The sequence below is a fragment of the Chlorocebus sabaeus genome, chromosome X, assembly GCF_047675955.1.
Source record: "Chlorocebus sabaeus isolate Y175 chromosome X, mChlSab1.0.hap1, whole genome shotgun sequence".
NCBI lineage: Eukaryota > Metazoa > Chordata > Mammalia > Primates > Cercopithecidae > Chlorocebus > Chlorocebus sabaeus.
Genome location: NC_132933.1, coordinates 75,505,375 through 75,525,836, shown reverse-complemented (window position 1 = coordinate 75,525,836; position 20,462 = coordinate 75,505,375). Strand labels below are relative to the sequence as shown.

General features: G+C 34.5%; 1 protein-coding gene across 9 annotated transcripts in view; it reads right to left on the bottom strand.

Moving 5' to 3' along the window:
- ATRX (ATRX chromatin remodeler) overlaps positions 1-20,462 on the bottom strand; it is a 300,487-nt gene that overhangs the window by 184,503 nt on the left and 95,522 nt on the right. For 5 of the 9 annotated variants that reach the window (XR_005237641.2, XM_007992127.3, XM_007992122.3 and 2 more), the window contains 4 exons: positions 18,707-18,816; positions 14,817-14,884; positions 11,401-14,471; positions 6,085-6,157 (listed from right to left, as the gene is read on the bottom strand). Coding sequence is in view for 8 of the 9 variants with exons in the window: in XM_007992127.3 (XP_007990318.3) it covers positions 6,085-6,157; positions 11,401-14,471; positions 14,817-14,884; positions 18,707-18,816 (3,322 nt within the window). In the remaining variant the exon portion in view is untranslated. The remainder of the gene's footprint in view (positions 1-6,084; positions 6,158-11,400; positions 14,472-14,816; positions 14,885-18,706; positions 18,817-20,462) is intronic. The other 4 variants (XM_007992124.3, XM_007992129.3, XM_007992126.3 and 1 more) reach the window with 3 other exon arrangements.

Sequence of the window (20,462 nt, the reverse complement as noted above, 5' to 3'; positions counted from 1 at the left end):
GGGCATCCATAAACAAGGTGATAAAATTTGCTTAAAAATTTTTTGTGTACAATATCATAATAGAGTACTTAATTAACAGAATTCTAAATAAGATAATAGGTTTAAATGCATGCACTTTAGAGGTACCTAAGTATATGTAGTACTAAAGCATCACACCATATTTTAAAGTTTGATATTTAAAATAATTCAAAGGAATATAGCCAAGGAATGTTAAATATTTTAGTAGGGTGTGAGGCTTTGTTTTAATAAATGTCATATATCTAAGGGATAGGAATTAAAAAACAAAACATGTGGCCGGGCATGATGGCTTGCACCTGTAATCCCAACAATTTGGGAGGCCAAGGCAGGCGAATAACCTGAGGTCAGGAGTTTGAGACCAGCCTGGCCAACATGGCAAAACCCCGTTTCTACTAAAACTACAAAAATTAGCTGGGCATGGTGGCAGGCACCTGTAGTCCCAGCTACTCAGGAGGCTGAGGCAAGAGAATCGCCTGAACCCAGGAGGCGGAGGTTGCAGTGAGCGGAGATTGTGTCACTGCACTCCAGTCTGGGTGACAGAGTGAGACTCTGTCTCAAAAAAAAAAAAAAAGTTATAGAATATGGAATTATTCAAAATTCATATTAGTATATATTTTAACTCAGGTTCAAAATTAGTATCAATATTAAGTTTTCTATTAAAAAATATGACTGGCCAGGAGTGGCGGATCATGCCTGTAATCTCAGCACTTTGGCAGGCTGAGGCGGGCAGATCACTTGAGGTCAGGAGTTCAAGACCAGCCTGGCCAACGTGGTGATATCTCGTCTCTACTAAAAATTCAAAAATTAGCCAGGTGTGGTGGTGGGCACCTGTAATCCCAGCTACTCAAAGGAGGCTGGGGCAGGAGAATTGCTTGAAACAGGGAAGTGAAGGTTGCAGTAAGCCGAGATCACGCCACTGCACTCCAGCCTGGGTGACAGAGCGAGACTCTGTCTCAAAAAATATATATATATTATATTTTTATATATATTATATATATTACATATAATATATATTATATATAAATATTATGTATATATTAAAAAATTAAGGCACAAGGATCTGTACCCCAAAATAGTAGAATTCATGAGGTAATAATGAAGTCGCCAAATAATCAAAACGCTAAACAATGGTTTGAAACATTTTTTTTAGTCACAAATCCTACAATGTGGGTAGTTAATTAAAAGCAGCTCTGTATCCTTTTTGGTGAGGGTACCAGGAAAATTAATATCAAATGACTTTTTAAAAAAATCTTGGGAGTAGAATAAAAACTATGAAATTAAGAACCCACAGTTATTAATAATTCATACAGACTCTTATGTTTCAATAGACCTGAATTATTACATGTGTATTCCCTCATTTTATACAAAAATTTAAACCAGTTTTAGAGGCATTTTAACAAGAAAAAACATATTCAAATTAATATGGGAAATTTGATCATATTAAATAACTAGTTCAATATTTTTATACTTGAAAAACGAAAACACAGAAATTACTCATCTCAATTTATTTTGAAATTTCAAAGTTAAAGACAAAGGATATTAAGTCAGAAAAATGAATCACTTTTGCTAACACTAGCAATCCAAATTCTCTCCTTTTTCTTTTTTCTTTTTTTCTTTTTTGAGGAAGACCTATTTCTTATTTTCTGGAAGTTCCAATATCACCAAAGAACAGAGAACAAGAAAGAAACACTGGTTATAATGTTTAAATTTTGACCATAAAAGGACAAAGGTCACCACTACACATCATATGTCTTTCCTTACTTGGAATTCTAGTAGAAAAAAGAAAGCCAATAACAACTACAGCCAATTTAGATATCTACAAGTAGATCCTATCAACTGGCTGGACACCTGTGTTGTACTTAAATGACTTGCAATACTTACCTGCGCTATATAGACAAAGGAAATTGAAAAAAAATTACCATAAAATTGCTAGATATTTAAATCCCTTACTCAAATGGAAAAACAAGTAAAATACTTAATTTAAAATGCCACCTTTGTCTTTCAAGTACAATAAAGGAGAATCAAAGAAGTTTTGCTAACGAAACAGAACTACCACAAAAAAAATCAGGAAAAAAATAATTCCAAATTTAGCAAATTTGCATAGAGAAGAGACAACATGTGTAGGAGAAAGACATTTGAAAAAGTGTTTAAAATGAAAGCAAAGTGAACATCAAATGATTAAGGGACTTGTGATATACCCATGCCATTAACTGTGCTGAAATCAAGTAAACAATCATTAAATATCTTCTTAGGCATAAATAACATCCAGAAATCATTAGTTTCCTCCAAAAATATGCTAGATTAACAGTATAGAGCCTTCATCAACAGAATACCCACACCAAGCCAATAGGAAAAAAAAAATCATTAGCATATTTTCTAGTTTGAAATGCAAAATTATTATCAAATGATACAACAATAGTTAGTTGGAAATTTAAAATGCTATGGTCTTGTCCCAATATAATTAAATAGAACAATGGGGCAATTTTTTTTAGCAATCTCCATATCAAATTTAGCTTCTATGGAAAAAAAAAGCATTCAGTCGCACCCACAGAGAAATTATGAGAAAAAATGTGGAGTATTACTAGACCCAATTAAGCACATTTCAACAATAAAATAAACGTGTTTGTTGGGGGAGCAGACATCCATGTAGAAATTTCAGCTCTTAATCAAAGTTGTCAAGGAGAAAGAATGCTAATTTAGAAAAACCTAGCAATTTGGTCTCTTGCTCTCAAAAGTTCAACTGTAAATATTTTTCACATCCTGCAAAATAAATGAATAAAGAAATTTCAAAAGATAATTTTTTTGGGGATAAATGGTCTCTTCAGTGATTGTTCGGTACGCAGTCTCTAAAGACAAGCCTAGTTTAATGACCTCAAAACTAATACTGTTAACACTTGAACACACTACTATCTTATTACTTGAGGCTCATTCCCAGTACAGATATTAAATTAAAATATATGATATTATTAGAAAATGTTTGGTCAAAATATCCCCATTTATATTGAACATATAAAGGAATTATGATGTATTTTCAATGCCAGCCTAATTATTGAATTGAAATAAATTATATGAATGGATGTCTTTTCAAAGAAAGAACCAATTTAAAATCCAATTAACAAGTATTTGAAAGGCCAATGAAACCCTATCCTAATGGTACATTCAAATATATTACTTTAAAATTGCGTGTATAAATTTGAAAACCTGGCAACCTATTTGGTATTATTATTCTGCCATTGAAAAACCACATAAAGCCTAAGCTCTAAAAATTTGAAATAAAATTTCAGTTATATAAAATTCAAAATATATGATTAGTCTACTTTTTTTATAAAAAACTAAACCAGAAACATACAAGTGTTGATCAACCTAAAATATTTTGTCCTTGTTCACTAAGTAAATGCAATTAAATAGTAATTAATTTACAGGTTAGACCACTCTGTCTCATAATAGTATACATTTACTTTCAAATATGAGTGATGCTACATAATAGTATGCTAAAACAGAAATGTATTCACATTTACTAAAATATTCAGGATATGACTAAGTTTCTTAAATGACCTCAAAAGCTATCATAGCTTTAAAACTGAAAAAGTAAATAGTAGTTAAATCTATCGCAAAACTTTCACACAAATATATTTAAGTATGTATGTTAGGGGAATTAAAAGCATTTACGTCCTAAATTTCAAAATTTCAAAACTTCTTTGGCTACAAACTAGCCTATATATTGTAATAACAAATTACGTCAACTCTCATGATATAAAAAAGTAACATTATTAAAATTAAATGCTTGAACAAGAAAAAAGGTTTACAAAAATTTATTGCATCCAAATAGTTAACCATTTGCAATAATACACTATTTATCTCTTCATAAACACCAACACTGAAAATGTATTACAATACTGCTAAAAAGGCAAAGCATATAAGATTTATGCACAATTTATACACAATTGTGTACAAATTTACATACAATTACAATATGCTGTCTACCAAAATACAACCTACTAAAAAATTAGGAAGTTAGAAAAATAATTCTAAGACTTAATCGTGATCTGCAAATGAATTTTTTAAGTTGCTTAGTGCATATTCAACTATGCTCAAATATATAATCTATACTAAAATAGTGCAAGAAAGTATTTGTATCCCCATCATGACTACATAACCCATGGGTATTAGATCTCTCTTTGGTATAGTGAATATTAAACAAGTTAATGAATTGTATATTTTATGAAAACACATTAAACTGAATATAGAGACACAGGCTCAAGATAAAATTCAGTTCTTCTCAAAAGTACTCAACAGGGTTGTATTTTTTAATCACAAATTCAAGATGGAATTAAAGATACTTTCCAATAAAATACTTGCCAGTTACAAAGAGATATGATCAGGTAACTTAAAAGTTGAAAATGATATTTATATTTTGACAAGCTCTAACACACACACACAAAAATTATACCTTAACAACACTCTTATTTGGTGGTTGAATATGAAATTAAAGTAATCATTCACAGTTAAATTAAGATGCAGACTGTTTAAAACATTATTAGCCTTTGAATAACATCTGAGGCCTCATGATGTATAGAAAATCAAATAGTAGCAAATATAAATGAAGAAAAAGTAAAGTATCTTAAAAAAGAATAAAATTTTAAATGCTTTCAGTATCTGGCTGTGATGATGTAATATAAAACCCCTGATGAATAAATTGTATGCCCTTATTACTCCATTCTGGAACCTACCACCTATCCCACAAAATAAATGGATATACATTTTTAAATTTAAAAAAGGAGGCAAGCAGAATCTGAATCTTTGTGTCCACAATTAAGCTCTATTCAAAAGTGTAAAATAAAACTGTTCATTCACCTTAATAAAAACATGATTCTGTTAATTAGCAGAATGCTGACCTTTGCAACAGAGAAACCTAACAGCATCAGCAAGATATAAAAGAGTGAGACTAACAGCTGAACCCAGGGCATTTACTAACTCAATTCACTTCTTACAAAATTATGACAAAAAATTACATGTGTATTTTTATGTTTTCTTAATGTTAGAACTTACTATTAGGAATAAATGAATGGTTAATGTAGTGCTCTTTAATGAAATCATCTCAAATCTATCATGGATTTTTTGGTACAAGAATTAGAGAAAATTTCGCCCAACTTTTTCTTCTTAAATATAGTAAATTTTTGACAAAAAGTAAAGTCACTTGCCCATGATGACACAGACAGTTGTTAAAAATGTTAGAAATCAGATACCCTTATGCCCATTATTCCAAAATTCCATGCACTATACCACACTATCTTCTTGTTGAAGATTATGAGCATAGGGTATGCTATTGTCCAGGAAGTGTTTAAAAGTTATGTTGAAACCTTATAGCTATATTCTTTAACACCGTTGTTTTCCTTATTCTTCTCTATACTGATAGTGTCTTTTTTTTTCTTCACCCAGCCACTCCTTACTTAAGTATATCTGTATAGGCTACACTGTTGATATTTAAACCTATTAAGTCTTACTAAAGTAAATGCTCTCATACCGTGTGTTTCTATTTTATTTGAAAACTGGTTTAACTCAGTCTAGATACCTTGTAAATTTACACTTATTTTGAAAGCAATTTCTTAATCTTAAATATCTGAGTAATCTCTCCTTTTGTTTACTCTCAACAGGCCTTAATAAATAGGACCACCATACTGGATGGCAATTAACAATAGTCAAATATAGAGGAGATGTCTGTTGTTACCAATTTATTGAGATATGATTTACTTTCATCAATAATCTGTCAAAATAAATTATTCCAAAAAAATTATCGCAGTTTACACAGAAACATAAAATTGACAGTTCTGTATTTATAACACACCCTATGCTAGGTGTGTAAATAATATTACTTTCTCTTAAGGTTTCTGAGTTTTAGCCCATTTTCTGGCCTTTCTTTCAAACTTGCAGGAAGACTGTGAGCGAGTCTTTCTAAGGCAGGCACTCCTGGTTTTTACAACCTGCTTGCTGTTCCGTTGCTGCTGTTTGTGCCCATGCCTAGGGTGTGTTATAATCTTTTTAAAGTCCTTACAGATGGAATCATACCTATTCTCAGGATCATTGTCGTCATCATCATCATCCACTGTGACAGGCACTGATTTAGATAAGGCTTCATCTCCTTGAGGGAAAAAAGTGTACTTAAAATTAGCTTTAAATAAGCTATATAATTAAAACCATGTAAAATAAAACTGAAAGCCAAAAACTTTAAAGCAAACTAAGTGGGGTCTAAACTCTGGACTCCAAAATATGAGTAAAAAGCATTCTTATAGAAAACATAACCAAGTATTTGTGAAGTGCCAGCAGTAAAATGATAAATAGCTGGCCCTTATATATTTCAGAGTTCCTTCCCAGGGCACAATGCTTTTAAAGTCCACCCTTCTCTGTAACAATTCTATATCAACAGTCATCATATTAGCACAAGTTTCTTGCCGCAATAACCTTTGTACTGATCCATTTTAATTTTGACATTAACAGGTGCTGTAACTTCGAGGAATAGCAAAACCGGTATTAATGTTTTGGTAGTAGCAAGTAATTTTAAAATGCAGTTGAATGTGTATGGTATTCGTGATCTGAGTTACCCAGTGATACAGTTCAGTACAGTAAAACTTATTTTCTTATAAAAAGCTACATTTCTATCTTCTGATTAAAAATCTAAAGAGGGCCAGGCGAGGTGGCTCATGCCTGTATTCCCAGAACCTTGGGAAGCCGAGGCAGGTGGATCACCTGAGGTCAGGAGTTCCAGACCAGCCTGGCCAACATGGCGAAATCCCGTCTCTACTAAAAACACAAAAATTAACCAGGCATGGTGGTGTACACCTGTAATCCCAGCTACCAGGGAGAAAGAGGGAGAAGAATCACCTGAACCCGGGAGGCGGAGATTGCAGTAAGCCGAGATTGCACCACTGCACTCCAGCCTAGGCAACAGAGTAAGACTCTATCACAAAAAAAAAAAAAAAAAAAATCTAAAGAGGTTAAGATTTGGGCATTTCATTCTACATAACTTTTACTTAAAAAGAAAAACAAACTGAAATATCAAACTGTAGGTTAATATTATGCATGCTTAAGTATTTCAGGAGAAGTATGCTGATGTGTACCATTTAATTTGAAATGCATCAAAGATTTTACGGGTATTATACTAAGTGAAAAAAGCCAATCTCAAAAGGTTATATACTTCATGATTCCATTTCAAAATAGCAAAATTACAGTGATGAAGAACAGATTACTAGTTGCCAGATGTCAGGAATGGAGGTAAGGACAGCAGTATCATTAGGGAGCCTTGTGATAATGGAACTGGTTTGATATCTTAGTTGTGGTGGTGATTATGCAAAGATACACATGGGGTACAACTGCATTGAACTATACTTGCACACACACACAAATGAGTGCATGTGAAACTGGTGAAATCTGAATAAATCTTCAGTTTTCTGGTTTTGACACTGTACTATAGTTACAAGATGTTACCCTTGAGGGAAACTAAGTGAAGTGTATCTGAGACCTCCCTGTATTTCTTATTTTTTTACAAATTCTTGTGGATTTATAATTATGCAAAATGAAAAGCTAAAAAGGCAAAAAAAAAAAAATACACTGATGGATAGACAGAAGGATATATAGATATGTTATCAAGAAAATACAGTATAATATTAATGGTAGATGCTTTGATGTATACTTCAATGTTTTTCACAATAAAATGTTGAAGAGAAATGGAGGAAAAAAAATCTATAAAGAAAACAGACACCTACAGGCTCAGGATAGAAATACACTAAATAAGGCCAGGCATGGTGGCTGAAGCCTGTAATGCCAGCACTTTGGGAGGCTGAGGCGAGCAGATCACTTGAGGTCAGGAGTTTGAGGCCAGCCTGGCCAATATGGAGAAACCTCATCTCTACTAAAAATACAAAACTTAGCCAGTGTGGTGGCATGTGCCTGTAATCTCAGCTACTCGGGAGCCTGAGGCACGAGAATTGCTTGAACCCAGAAGGCGGAGGTTGCAGTGAGCAGGGGTTGTAGTGAGTCGAGATAGTGCCACTGAACTCCAGCCTGGGTGACAGAGTGAGACTTCAACTCAAAAAAAAAAAAAAAAGAGAGAGAGAGAGAGAGAAGAGATTTCATAATATCCCAGCAAACTCACAATAAATATCTCATCCAAACAGACCAATCTTCAAATGAAATATAATTAGCACTGTCACTCCCTCTTTACTACACCTTTCAAAATTTGACCTATCCTTTGAGGTTCAAATGCCAACTATTCTTCTACATATTTCCCCAAATATTTAAATATCTCACTTGCTATTTATTGTGTAGCCCCATTATAGATTGTCGTTGTTTTTGTTTTGAGACAGAGTCTCGCTCTGTTGCCCAGGCTGAAGTGCAGTGGCATGATTGCGGCTCACTGCAATCTCCATCTCCTGGGTTCAAGCGATTCTCCTGCTTCAGCCTCCCAAGTAGCTGGGATTACAGGTGTGTGCCACCACACGCGGCTAATTTTTTTGTATTTTTAGTAGAGATGGGGTTTCACCATGTTGGCCAGACTGGTTTCGAACTACTGACCTCAGATGATCCACCCACCTTGGCCTCCCAAAGTGCTGGGATTACAGGCCCCAATCTAGTTTTATATCTTTCTTCTATTACCTTTTTTAATGATTTCTCTATGTCTGTCTTGCATTAAACTGCAATCTCCTAGGACCATGTTCTTCATCTTGGTTATTCATGCCATTACCAAGCCCCAATTTCTAGGAAAATACTGTAGCTGTAATATGATACCCAAATACTGCAAATAAACTGGAATCCTCTAAACTCAATAGGGGGCAGGGTTTTTGTTTTAACCTTCTAAAACTGTGACCTAAAATTAAGTTAGACAGAGGAGTACATAAATTCAGCATGCTTATATAAGCATGTAAGTAAATTCTGAAGGAATATCGTAACATTGGCTCACACACAAACTTATCTTTAAAAACAGAACTTTTTACACAGTGCTTATTTTCAAGGCACTCATATTCTATTCTACTTGTTTCTATTGACAAGGCCCCATTTTTGACAGGTTAAATTCCCTAACAAATTTATCTTCTTTCTTATTTTATCCCAAATAATCAGCTTAGCTCCCAAAAATATCCAGGGTAAAGAAAATCTCAATAAGGCATATTTCACCAAGGAGTTGAAGGATTGGCATTTGCTGAAGTAACAGATTCTCAAAGTTTCTCTTGATACACACCTCAGGAAAAGTTTACCTCCCCATCAGCCTATTTGTCCCTCAGATCAAAGTTAAATAAATCAAAATGGAACACAGTGATCTAGATCAGTGCTGAGATAAGTAATTATCAGAAGATGTATCAATTGAGTATTTGCCACATATCACCATCCCTTCTTAAGGCCTAATGAATGCATATTAATTATTACACCAAAAATTTATAATTCTCAACATGAGAGGTGTGTAATACTTTCATAGGTATCAATAAATCAAGTGAGATCTTGAGAAAGAAAAGTAGTAAAATACTTGAAATCAAACATATTGATTTCACCAGTGAAACTGTTTAATCACAGAAACCAATTTTCCAAAGTTTAAAATTAGCCATACTAAAAAAAAAAGAGAGAAGATCCAAATAAATAAAACCAGAAATAAAATTAGTTGTGACATATAATTTTTAATGGATTTTTAACTAAATTTTTAAACACCATTTATTATTCTTAAACTCTAATCCTTAATAAGGATTTTCACAGCTAACCTAACAACTAAAACATTGATTTGACATCAAAGTAACTATTAGATTCTGTATTTTTAATATAAGTCCATAATCCCTTATACATAATTTTGAAATCTAAAACACTCTCAAAACGGAAAGTTTCTGTAAGAGGGTACCAAAGACAATCTGGCAGCAAAACCTGTTCTAAACTGCTTATTCCTTTAAATGTGAATCTTCAAATGTTTTGCTGCAGAAATACGGTGTTTGATTATCTGGTGTTGCATACTGGGGCTTTTATAAAATATATAGTAACTGCTCTCTATTATTTTTCTAAAAGACAAAAAGTTGTAAATTCTGAAACACAATAGACCCCAAGAATTTCAGGTAAGAAACTGTGAACTTGAATTACAATAGCCACACAAACAGAGCTCCATCTAGTCATCCGATATAGCAGAGCATTCAACTGAAGCACACACCATGCATATCACATGTGGTTTTCAAGTCAAGTCATAAGTACTTCATAAAAGAAATGAAAAGTTTTATTTAAAAAAACAAGATTTTGCTGGGCACAGTAGCTCATGCCTGTAATTCCAACACTTTGGAAGGCCAAGGTGGAAGGATTGCTTGATGCCAGGAGTTCAAGACCAGCCTGGGTAACATAGCAAGACTTCATCTCTACAAAATTAAAAATTTTAATTTAAAAAATAGCCAAGATTCAAATTAATTCCATTAAAATCCAATTGGGATAAATTGAAAACTGTAACATAAGAACTGAAAGGAAAAATTTTTTAATTCTACCTATGTTGGAAATACAATTTTATGTAAAACCCACTTCATAAAAATTTTTAAATAAATTCTGAGTATCCATAGTTAACTGACACGTCTTACTGACTAAAAAAAAAAGACAAATGACCAATACACATTTATTATACAAATGATTTTTAAAGTAACTTTAATAATAAAAACCTCTTTTTAAAATTATTTTTCATAAATTTTTATAAGATTAATTTTAATTAATTCCTAAGAATATTTTTATTCACCAGCTGACCCAAACTTTAATGTTCCTAGTACTCTACCTCATCAGGGTAGGCTAATCCAGCTAGTGTTTGGATTTTCTTCCTTTCTTTATTTTGACAGTGTTTTTAAAAGAAAAACGTCTGTTCATGTCATTAGAAACTAGTTAATAAGCACCAACAAAGGGTTTTACTTAGGTAAATTAAAAATAATTAAAGGGAATTTCATAAGACACAAAGTTATCTGTTCAAACTTAAAAAGCCATATGCATGGCAGTTAAAATTTTGACACACCATGTCATACCAGTACCAAGGATTCACTTCCATTATATAAATAAATAGCTACTGAACCACTGGTACCAATCGCTTTTCCTTCATAAACTACTGCTCATTACTCTAGAGAAAAGCACTAAATATTGATAAAGAAATTTTGTCATTTACTCAACAAATTTGGGATCCCTGATACTGAATACTAGCGATGTTCAAAATATCTTCCAATGGCAGTAGAAAAATAAATGGGGAAATGTTTTTTTTAATAAACTCCTAAATAATTTTAAGTGGTATTCTCCTTAGTAACCCTAAATTTGATTAGCTTCAGGGAAAATTAAACAATGTAGTAATTCAAGAGGGGGAAAGTACAAATTATGAATTTTTTATTTATTTTTGCATACCTGAAGATTGGCAAAATCCAGTATGTGAAGACAGCACTAAATTTTCAGTCACGGGCTTAATTTTCTGTTCATCACTGCTTCCCTCGCCTATAGAATTCTGATCATCATCTTCTATATCAGAAGATGAGGATGTAATGTCGGCTTGCTTCCTTTTATTGCTTGTTCTCAGGGAGTTTCTCTTTTTCTCCTTGACAATGACTGCCTTCTTTTTAGATGATGTTCTTTGCTTCTTCTTTTTATTATCTTCAGAACTTTCCTCAGCATCAGATGATGATGAGCCACTTTGTATTTCCTTAGTATTTCTCTTTGAACTTAAATTTCTTCTTTCCCTCAATTCTATTCTTTTCAATCTCTTATCAGAAGAGTTACAACCATCTTCTTTCATGGAATATTTCTCAGTATCAGATGATGAACAATCTTGTCTCTTCCTTGAACTCTTTCCAAGCAACTTGCACCTTTTCTTCTCTCTACCATATGCTCCATTCTTACTCTTTTTATCCTCTGAAGAGTCACAACTATCTCCTTTCCCTGTTGATTTCTCAGCATAATCAGATAATTCATCCTTCTTTTTAGAAGTTTTCTCTCTTATTTTTTTACTTTTCTTTTCTCCATCAGTTGTTTCATTCTTATTTTGTTTTATGCCCTTAGGAAAATGACAAATTTCTTCTTGCTCAGGTAACTTCTCAGTGCCATCAGATGAAGATTCATACTGTTGTTCCATTTTAATTACTTTTTTCTTAAAGTCTGAAGTTTCCTTTTTTTCTTCAGCTCCCTTTTTGCTCTGCTTTTTATCATCTTCAGAAGTTTCATCACTCTGGTCTTTCTTTAGGAATTTCTCAGCAATATCAGATAAGCCATCCTGTACTTTTTTACATGTTTTGGTTTTGAGATGCTTGCTCTTTTCTTTAGTTTCAGCAACTTTTCTGACTTCCAAAGAAGTAAAACTCTCCTCTTTCCCAGAAAGCTTATTGACACCATCAGAGGAAGCACTTGCTTGCTGCTTCTTAGGAAGTCGATCTCTTAATTCCATGATGGTTGTGTCTTTATCAACTGTGCCTTCTGCTGAAGAGAAATTCTCTCTGTCTTGTTTCCTTTCAGCATCATCAGATGATCCTTCTTGCGAGGTCTTCAAACCTTTGTGCCCTTGATTATCCATTCCTTTTTTGCTGTGTTTTTCATCTTCGGAAGAGTCAAAATCCTTTGTATTTGGAATTCTTTTTTTGGTGGTTCTGGCAGCACCAATTTTACTCATGCTCTTTATCTCTTTTTCTAATTCTGAGTCATAATTAGAAGACTCAGACTGGGTTTGTCGTTTCTTTTTAGAAATTATAGCGCTCTTAGCTGATTTGCCTTTTTTAGTATCAAAATCTGAGCCAGATGTAGAACTTTTTCGTTTCCTTTTTCCTTTATCATCTTTCCCCGCCTGAGTCTTTAAATCATACAAAGTCTTATGGTTTGTATGGATTTCATTAACATCAGTATCTGAAGAAGAACTGTGACTCATCCTGCTTACCTCTTTCAGGATTGCTAGCATTTCATCAGAATCTGAATTTTGATCCACAGTCTCTGATTGCTTAGATTTTGGCAATTTATTAGGTTTAGGATTATCTATAGCACTGTCAGAAGAATTCCGCTTATCCTTTTTTCTCACTGGAACGGGTAGTTTTTGTTTCTCCTTAACTGTTTCATTACATTCTTCATCTGAATTAGATGTTACAGGGTTGGTTTCTGTCTGTCGCCTCAAGGGTGTAGTCTTTACACGTGGGGATCTTCGAAGATCAGATTCCTCTAAAAGTAATGAAACTTCATTTTCAACCAAATGCTCATTATCACTGTTTTCCTGTCCAAGTCCACATTTCTCTAACTTGGGGTTCAGACCACAACTTTTATAGCCATCTTTATCTTGTGGAACTTCCTGACAATCAGCACCTTTAATTGGGGAATTAGAAAGGGAAACAGGGGTGAGTTTAACATATAATTCTTTTGTTACTTTAGCTGTAGTTTTTGATTTAATACCTCCTCTGTTGTCTTTTGAAGAAATATTTAATTTTACAGATGCACTCTCCAGTTCTTGTTCAGTTCCACTGCTGCCATCCCCTTGATGATCAACTGAACTCTGAACTTCCATAGCAGTCTCAAGATTCTCAAAAATGTCTTCTGGAACTGAGGAAGGAACAGACACAATATCCATGTCTAAGTCTTCCGAAGTGTTGGCAGGTTCATACTGAGGTTCTTCTTTTCTATCAGATTTCTTATGTTCACCACCGGTACTTTTATTTGCTCTTTGTTCCTCTGTTGGAACATTCTGATCCATGTGCTCACTATCTACCTGTTTTCTTGAAAGTTTAGCTTCTGACTTTGAAATATCCTTCCTTTCCAAAGCACAAGGTTTTTCTCCTTTTCGTGCTTTTGTTTCAAACTTAGCATCTATGACTTTATGCTCTTTGGTATTTTTCTCTTTATTTACAGCATCCAATGCTCGAAACTCTGAATTTAAGTCTTCTTCCAATGCAAGATGAGCCTTCTTAATATCAGCCAACACAGACTTAAAAGCTTTAAGCTGACGTAATTTTGTAGCAGAACTGATTTCTGAATTATCTGTTGCCTGCTTTAAAAATTTAACATAACTGGAGTTCATGTTGGCTGTGGTCTCGATCAGTTTTTTTGCCTTCTTAATCATTTCTTTGGGCACAATTAGTGCGGAATAAGAGTAGGTTACAGAGCCAGAACAGGAATCATCTAATTTCTTTTCTTCTCCATTACAATTTGAACTAGTCTTCTTTGGAGAAAATCTGGATGTATGTTCATATACTTTATTACTCTTTTCACTGTCAACTTTTATCTTCTTCTTATTTTGCTGCAACAACTGTTCCAAATTCTCAAATACGCTGTTACATGCAGTGACCAAGTCCAACAAAGGCTCTGGGTGACAAATGTAGCAATACCATTGGTTGTTTTCATCCATTATTGTGGACAACTCCTTTCGACCAAGGTTGCGCAGAATGCATTTCTTGCAGAAAGCATTATGGCAAAAGTCACAACAAATCAAGTTTCCACCTTCTGCACACCATCTGAAATGTTTTAAAGATTAAAACATTATTCCCTTCTTTCAGGAAACTGAAAAGATAGGTAAAAAAATAAAAATAAACACTATTCCCAACAAAACTCATTTTAATCTCTTTGTTATAATGCAATTTAAATTTTACTGCCAGTAATTTTAGTAGTAATTTATGTCATCTGCTTATTCTTTACTAGAAACTTAAACTAGACATAAACCTAGGGTTTGATAGAAAATAACAACCTTTCATTAAAGACATCAATGATGATACTATGAAAGACAAACCTCATAAAAGATTATGTAACAATTCCTCCCAAAAGTAGGAAACACTGAATGTTAGCTCATCTATATTACCTACCTACATTGTTCATCCATTCCATCTGAGTCACGGCTAATATCATCACTCATGTAATACTTAAAGCAATTCTATTAAAAGAAAAGAGGAAGGGGAAATTTAATTCAAAATTGATAGCATTCATAAAGGACAAAAACTTTACTTTTTTAAGTAATTAAAAACACTGGGGAAAATCTCCAGAACACTGGTATGGGCAAAGATTTATTGAGCAATATCACACAAGTTCAGGCAACCAAAGCGAAAATTGGCAAATGAGATCACATCAAGTTAAAACGCTTCTGCACAGCAAGGATACAATCAACAAAATGAAAAGACAACCCACAGAATGGGAGAACATTTTGCAAAGTGCCCATCTGACAATGGATTAATAACCACAATATATAAAGAGCTCCAACAATTCTATAGGAAAAAAATCAAATAATCCAATCAAAAAATGGGCAAAAGATTAGACTGGACATTTCTCCAAAGAAGACATACAAATGACAAATAGACATATGAAAAGCTGCTCACCATCACTGATTATCAGAGAAATGTTAATCAAAACTATAGTAAGATATCATCTCACCCCAGTTTAAATGGCTTATATACAAAAGACAGGCAATAACAAATGCTGGCAAGGATGTGGAGAAAAAGGAACCCTTGAGTACTGTTGGTAGGAATGTAAATGAATACAATCACTATAGAAAACAGTTTGGAGTTTCCTCAAAAAAACTAAAAATTGAGATACCCAGCAATCCACCTGCTGGGTATATACACAAAAGAAAAGAAATGAGTTTATCAAAGAGATACTGGCACTCCTATGATTGTTGGGCCACTGTTTACAATAGCAAAGATCTGGAAGCAACCTAAGTGCCCATCAACAGATAAATAAATAAATAAATAAATAAATAAATAAATAAATAAAATGTGATACATATACACAATGGAGTACTACTCAGTCATAAGAAAGAATGAGATCCCGTCATTTGCAACAACATGGATGGAACTGGAGATCATTATATTAAGTGAAATAAGCCAGGCACAGAAAGACAAACATTGCATGTTGTCACTTATAAATGGGATCTAAAACTCAAAACAATTGAACTCATGGATGAACTAATGAAGGATGTCACGAAGGATGGTTACAAGAAGCTGGGAAAGGTAGTGAGGGGATGGGGAGGAGGTGGGGATGGTCAACGGGTACAAAAAAATACAAAGAATAAGACCTACTATTTAATAGCACAATAGGGTGACTACAGTCAATAGCAACTTAATTGTACATTTTTAAATAACTTAACGAATATAATTAGATTGCTTGTAACTCAAAGGATAAATGCTTGAGGGGACAGATACCCTATTTTCCACGATGTACTTATTTTACATCGCATGCCTGTATTAAAACATCTCATGTACGCCATAAATATATACACCTACCAAGAACCCACAAAAATTTTAAAAATAAAAAAAAAAATAAAAAAAAAAATAAAAAAAAAAAGGAGTATGTGTGCATGTTTCAGAGACTCAAAGCAAAAACACTGTACTACCCCAGCTGGGCGCAGTAGCCCATGCCTATAATCCCAGCACTTTGAGAGGACGAGGAGGGTGGATCACCTGAGGTCAGGAGTTCAAGACCAGTCTGGCCAACATGGCGAAACCCAGTCTCTACTAAAAATACAAAAATTAGCCAGGCATGGTGGCAAACGCCTGCAATCCCAGCTATTCTAAAGGTTGGGGCAGGAGACTCACTTAAACCTGGAGGTGGAGGTTGCAGTAAGCCAAGATCACGTCATTGCACTCCAGCCTGGGCAACAGAATAAAACTCAAAAAAAAAAAAAAAAAACAAAAAACACTGCTACCCAATATCTGTATTGTGCAGACATCTAACTATTTCAAGTCTCAAGAATTAATGCCTTGAAATAGATTTCCATACACTCAAATGCCACTATTCCTTATTTAAAAGTTTATAAAAGATTTTTGGCTGGGTGCGGTGGCTCATGCCTGTAATCCCAGCACTTTGGGAGGCTGAGGTGGGTGGATCACTTGAGGTCAGGAGTTCAAGACCAGCCAGGCCAACAGGGTAAAACCCCGTCTCTACTAAAAACACAAAACTTAGCCAGGTGTGGTAGCGGGCACCTGTAATCCCAGCTACTCGGGAGGCTGAGGCAGGAGAATCGCTTGACCCAGAAGGTGGATGCTGCCGTGAGACAAGATTGTGCCACCGCACTCCAGCCTGGGTAACAGGGCAAGACTCCATCTCAAAAACAAACCAAAAAAACAAAGTTTATAAAAGATTTTAGTAAAGCTAATTTCTGGTCTCATACAACTAGCTACTAAAGCTCTACATAAAAATGTATTAGATGTGGGTACTTAGCAATTTTAATAGCCACCATATACAAACAGCTACTATACATACAGCAAAAGAATTAATCTATATTATCTCTAAATATCGAAATACCTACCATGCAAGGTAGGACGTATTATGAGAGAAAAGGCTAACTTTCATTAATATGTAAATAAATCTAAAGTCATACAACTAGTAAGAGGCAAAGCTGTTATTCAAATCCAAGTTTGACTGACTTCAAAGTCTTTTCAGTGGGACTGCAGAAAGGGTAAAGGTGCTCACTGATACAAACTACAGATGAGTGAAATGGCCTAGGCTCAACAGACTGGTTCTTGAAAAAAGACAATCATATAGATAAGAAAACAGAAAGGCAAATACATGTCACAAATTCAGCAATATTAGATTCTACTGTCAAAATTTAAAATGAAACTCTCTAATACATACCCTAGATAGGCCCCTGCTGAACTGAATTCAAGGAAAGGAGGGATACAAATTGCTAAAGAACAAAGTACAGTTCATTTAAGCATGTCTGAATCTATCAAAAATTCATTCAAGAAAAGATCTAGAGCTAGAATTCCAAGGAAAACATGGCCTGCCACTGCATTTCAAAGGCAGCTTTTTATTGGGAAACAAACTAACATAGGATTAATCTTAGCAGGAATATGAGTTAAGAAAACCATAACCATGACATTTATAGGAAGTTACCGAGAGGAAGTTTTGCTCTTGTTGCCCAGGCTGGAATGCAATAGTGCAATCTTGACTCACAGCAACCTCCACCTCCCAGGTTCAAGCGATTATCCTGCCTCAGCCTCCCAAGTAGCTGGGATTACAGGGACCCGCCATGCCCGGCTAATTTTTTGTATTTTTAGTAGAGATGGGGTTTCACCACGTTAGCCAGGCTGGTCTCGAACTCCTAAGCTCAGGTGATTCACCAGCCTTGGCCTCTCAAAGTGCTAGGATTACAACCATGAGCCACCGTGCCAGGCCCACATTGATAGATACTTAAAATTAACTCCAAGGTATTACTAACAAAAATGTGGCACAGACCGTTAAAACTATAATCAACACATAAAAAACATTTTTAATTCTATTATCTCCAAGTTACGTCAAAACCCTGCTCCACATAGATAGTTTACATTTGGGGAAGTAGGATATATAAGGGGAAAGATTATAAAACACAAACATTTACACACATCCACTCTTGAGATTTTCAAACACACCAACGTCTCCCTCAACTACCAGTATCTAAATACCATGTTGCCTCTTCCCAGAACATGATGAACCAATCTCACTTACCAGGCTAATTCTTATTCATATTTCACATATCACCTTTCCGCTAGAAAGCCATCCGACCCAAATCATATTTACACAGGCTTCCTGTGTGCTCCCATAATCACAGTATCTCCCCTATCATGACACTTAGGCTTTGTATGTCTATCTTCCTCACTACAATAGAAGTCTTCCAAGGGCAGATACCATTTCCATCTTTCTTCAAGACTGTGCCCTCAAAGGCCTGGTATATGGTAAGCATTCAAATATTTATGGCATGAAATATCAACAGATCATTACGTACCTTACAAATAAGAACTTGCAATGAAGGGTGTCTATAAATGGAATCTTTTTGAAAATGATTGACCTGTTGTCCACAAGCAGTGCAGCTCACAATTCCATGAAGCCCATCTTCTAGGAGAAAGGAGTGACTATTATTCACACATTTACACAAAGAAAAAGATATTTACTTTAGTCAGCATTTTGTAACTTTTGTATTAGAAATGAAATACCTCATAATCCTTAGAAAAAATGGCATCTTGGATACAAGTAAAAAAAGGTTAATATTTTATCGACTTACTAAGCACATGACAACCTTGGCAAATTCCAAGTTACAAATCCTAATTATTTCCTTTTACAGATGCAAATGCCATTTTTTACAACTCGAAATAACATTAAGAGAACCCACAAAAATTTCTAAAACTAGGGGCCAAGAGCTCTTTTATATTTTATTATTGCTTTGCAAATAAATTCAGTATCAGTCCTTACAGAATGGGGAAGTAACATATATGGAACAGATTCTTTTGCAATCCTATACTTAAGTATGCCATAAAGGATTTTATTCTAAAAGTGGAATTGTCTGCACAGATCCTATCAATATGGTACGTAAAAACTTGGTAATTTTAAGATATTACCAATTTCCTTCCCAATATTTACTTCAACACTATCCAAAATTGTCATTAACCTGCCTTTTCTCTATGTGTACTCCACTATCTACTCCATACCAACACTGTCAACTATTTTCAAATAAAGATAAACAAGATATTGCAAGTATATCTATTTTGGCAGCAAAACATCAGAACGACTAGGGGTAAAAGGCAGAGTTCCATTCTGTACTGTCCCCTGAAAAACAGACTGAAGAAAACCTACAGAAACCTCTCCAGCCTTCTACTTGTCCCTAGTTCTGCTAAGGCAGTGTTTCACACCCTGAGCTAAACATTAGAGTCATCTGAAGAACCTTTTTAAAAACAGCCATTCCCAACCCTAAACCACTGAATTAAAACCTCTCAGACATTTTCTTAAAGTTTCAAAGATGATCCTGATGTGCAACCAAGACCTTGATCAAAATAAGATGGTAGATTATAATTCAGAAGAAGCCACTCAAAATGCTTACATTCACAAATAAAAAGGAGACAACTAAAAAACAAATTGGCACCATACTTAAATAAAAAACAAAACATCACATGTATTTCTCACCCTTTTAATTTTCTCTTTTGGGTTTCTATTAGGTTTAAGGTCCAAAGCACTATGGACCCAAATATTATCATGAATATTTTTATTTGTAAAAACTTCTTTAAAAATTTAAGAGCTAGAGCTCACTCTGTCACCTAGGCTGGAATGCAATGGTGCAAATTCAGCTCACTGCAGCCTCTACCTCCCAGGCTCAATCAATCCTCCTACCTCAGCCTCCTGAGTAGCTGGGACTACAGGCACACACCACCACACCTGGCTAATTCTTTGTAGAGATTGGGTCTCACTGTGTTGCCCAGGCTGGTCTCCAACTCCTGGGCTCAAGCAATCTTCTGGCCTCAGCCTCCCAAAGTGCTGGGATTACAGGTGTGAGTCACTACACCTAGCCAGAAGCTAAAAGTTTTAAAGTTTAAGAACACCATCATACTGTTTTAGAAGATAAAAGTAAACTTAAAGGTTTACTATTTATGTTACTAAATTTTTTATTTATTTATTTATTTAATTTTAAAGATGTGGTCTCAGTGCATCACCCAGACTGGAGTACAATGGCACAATCACAAGTCACTGTAGCCTCAAACGCCTGAGCTCAA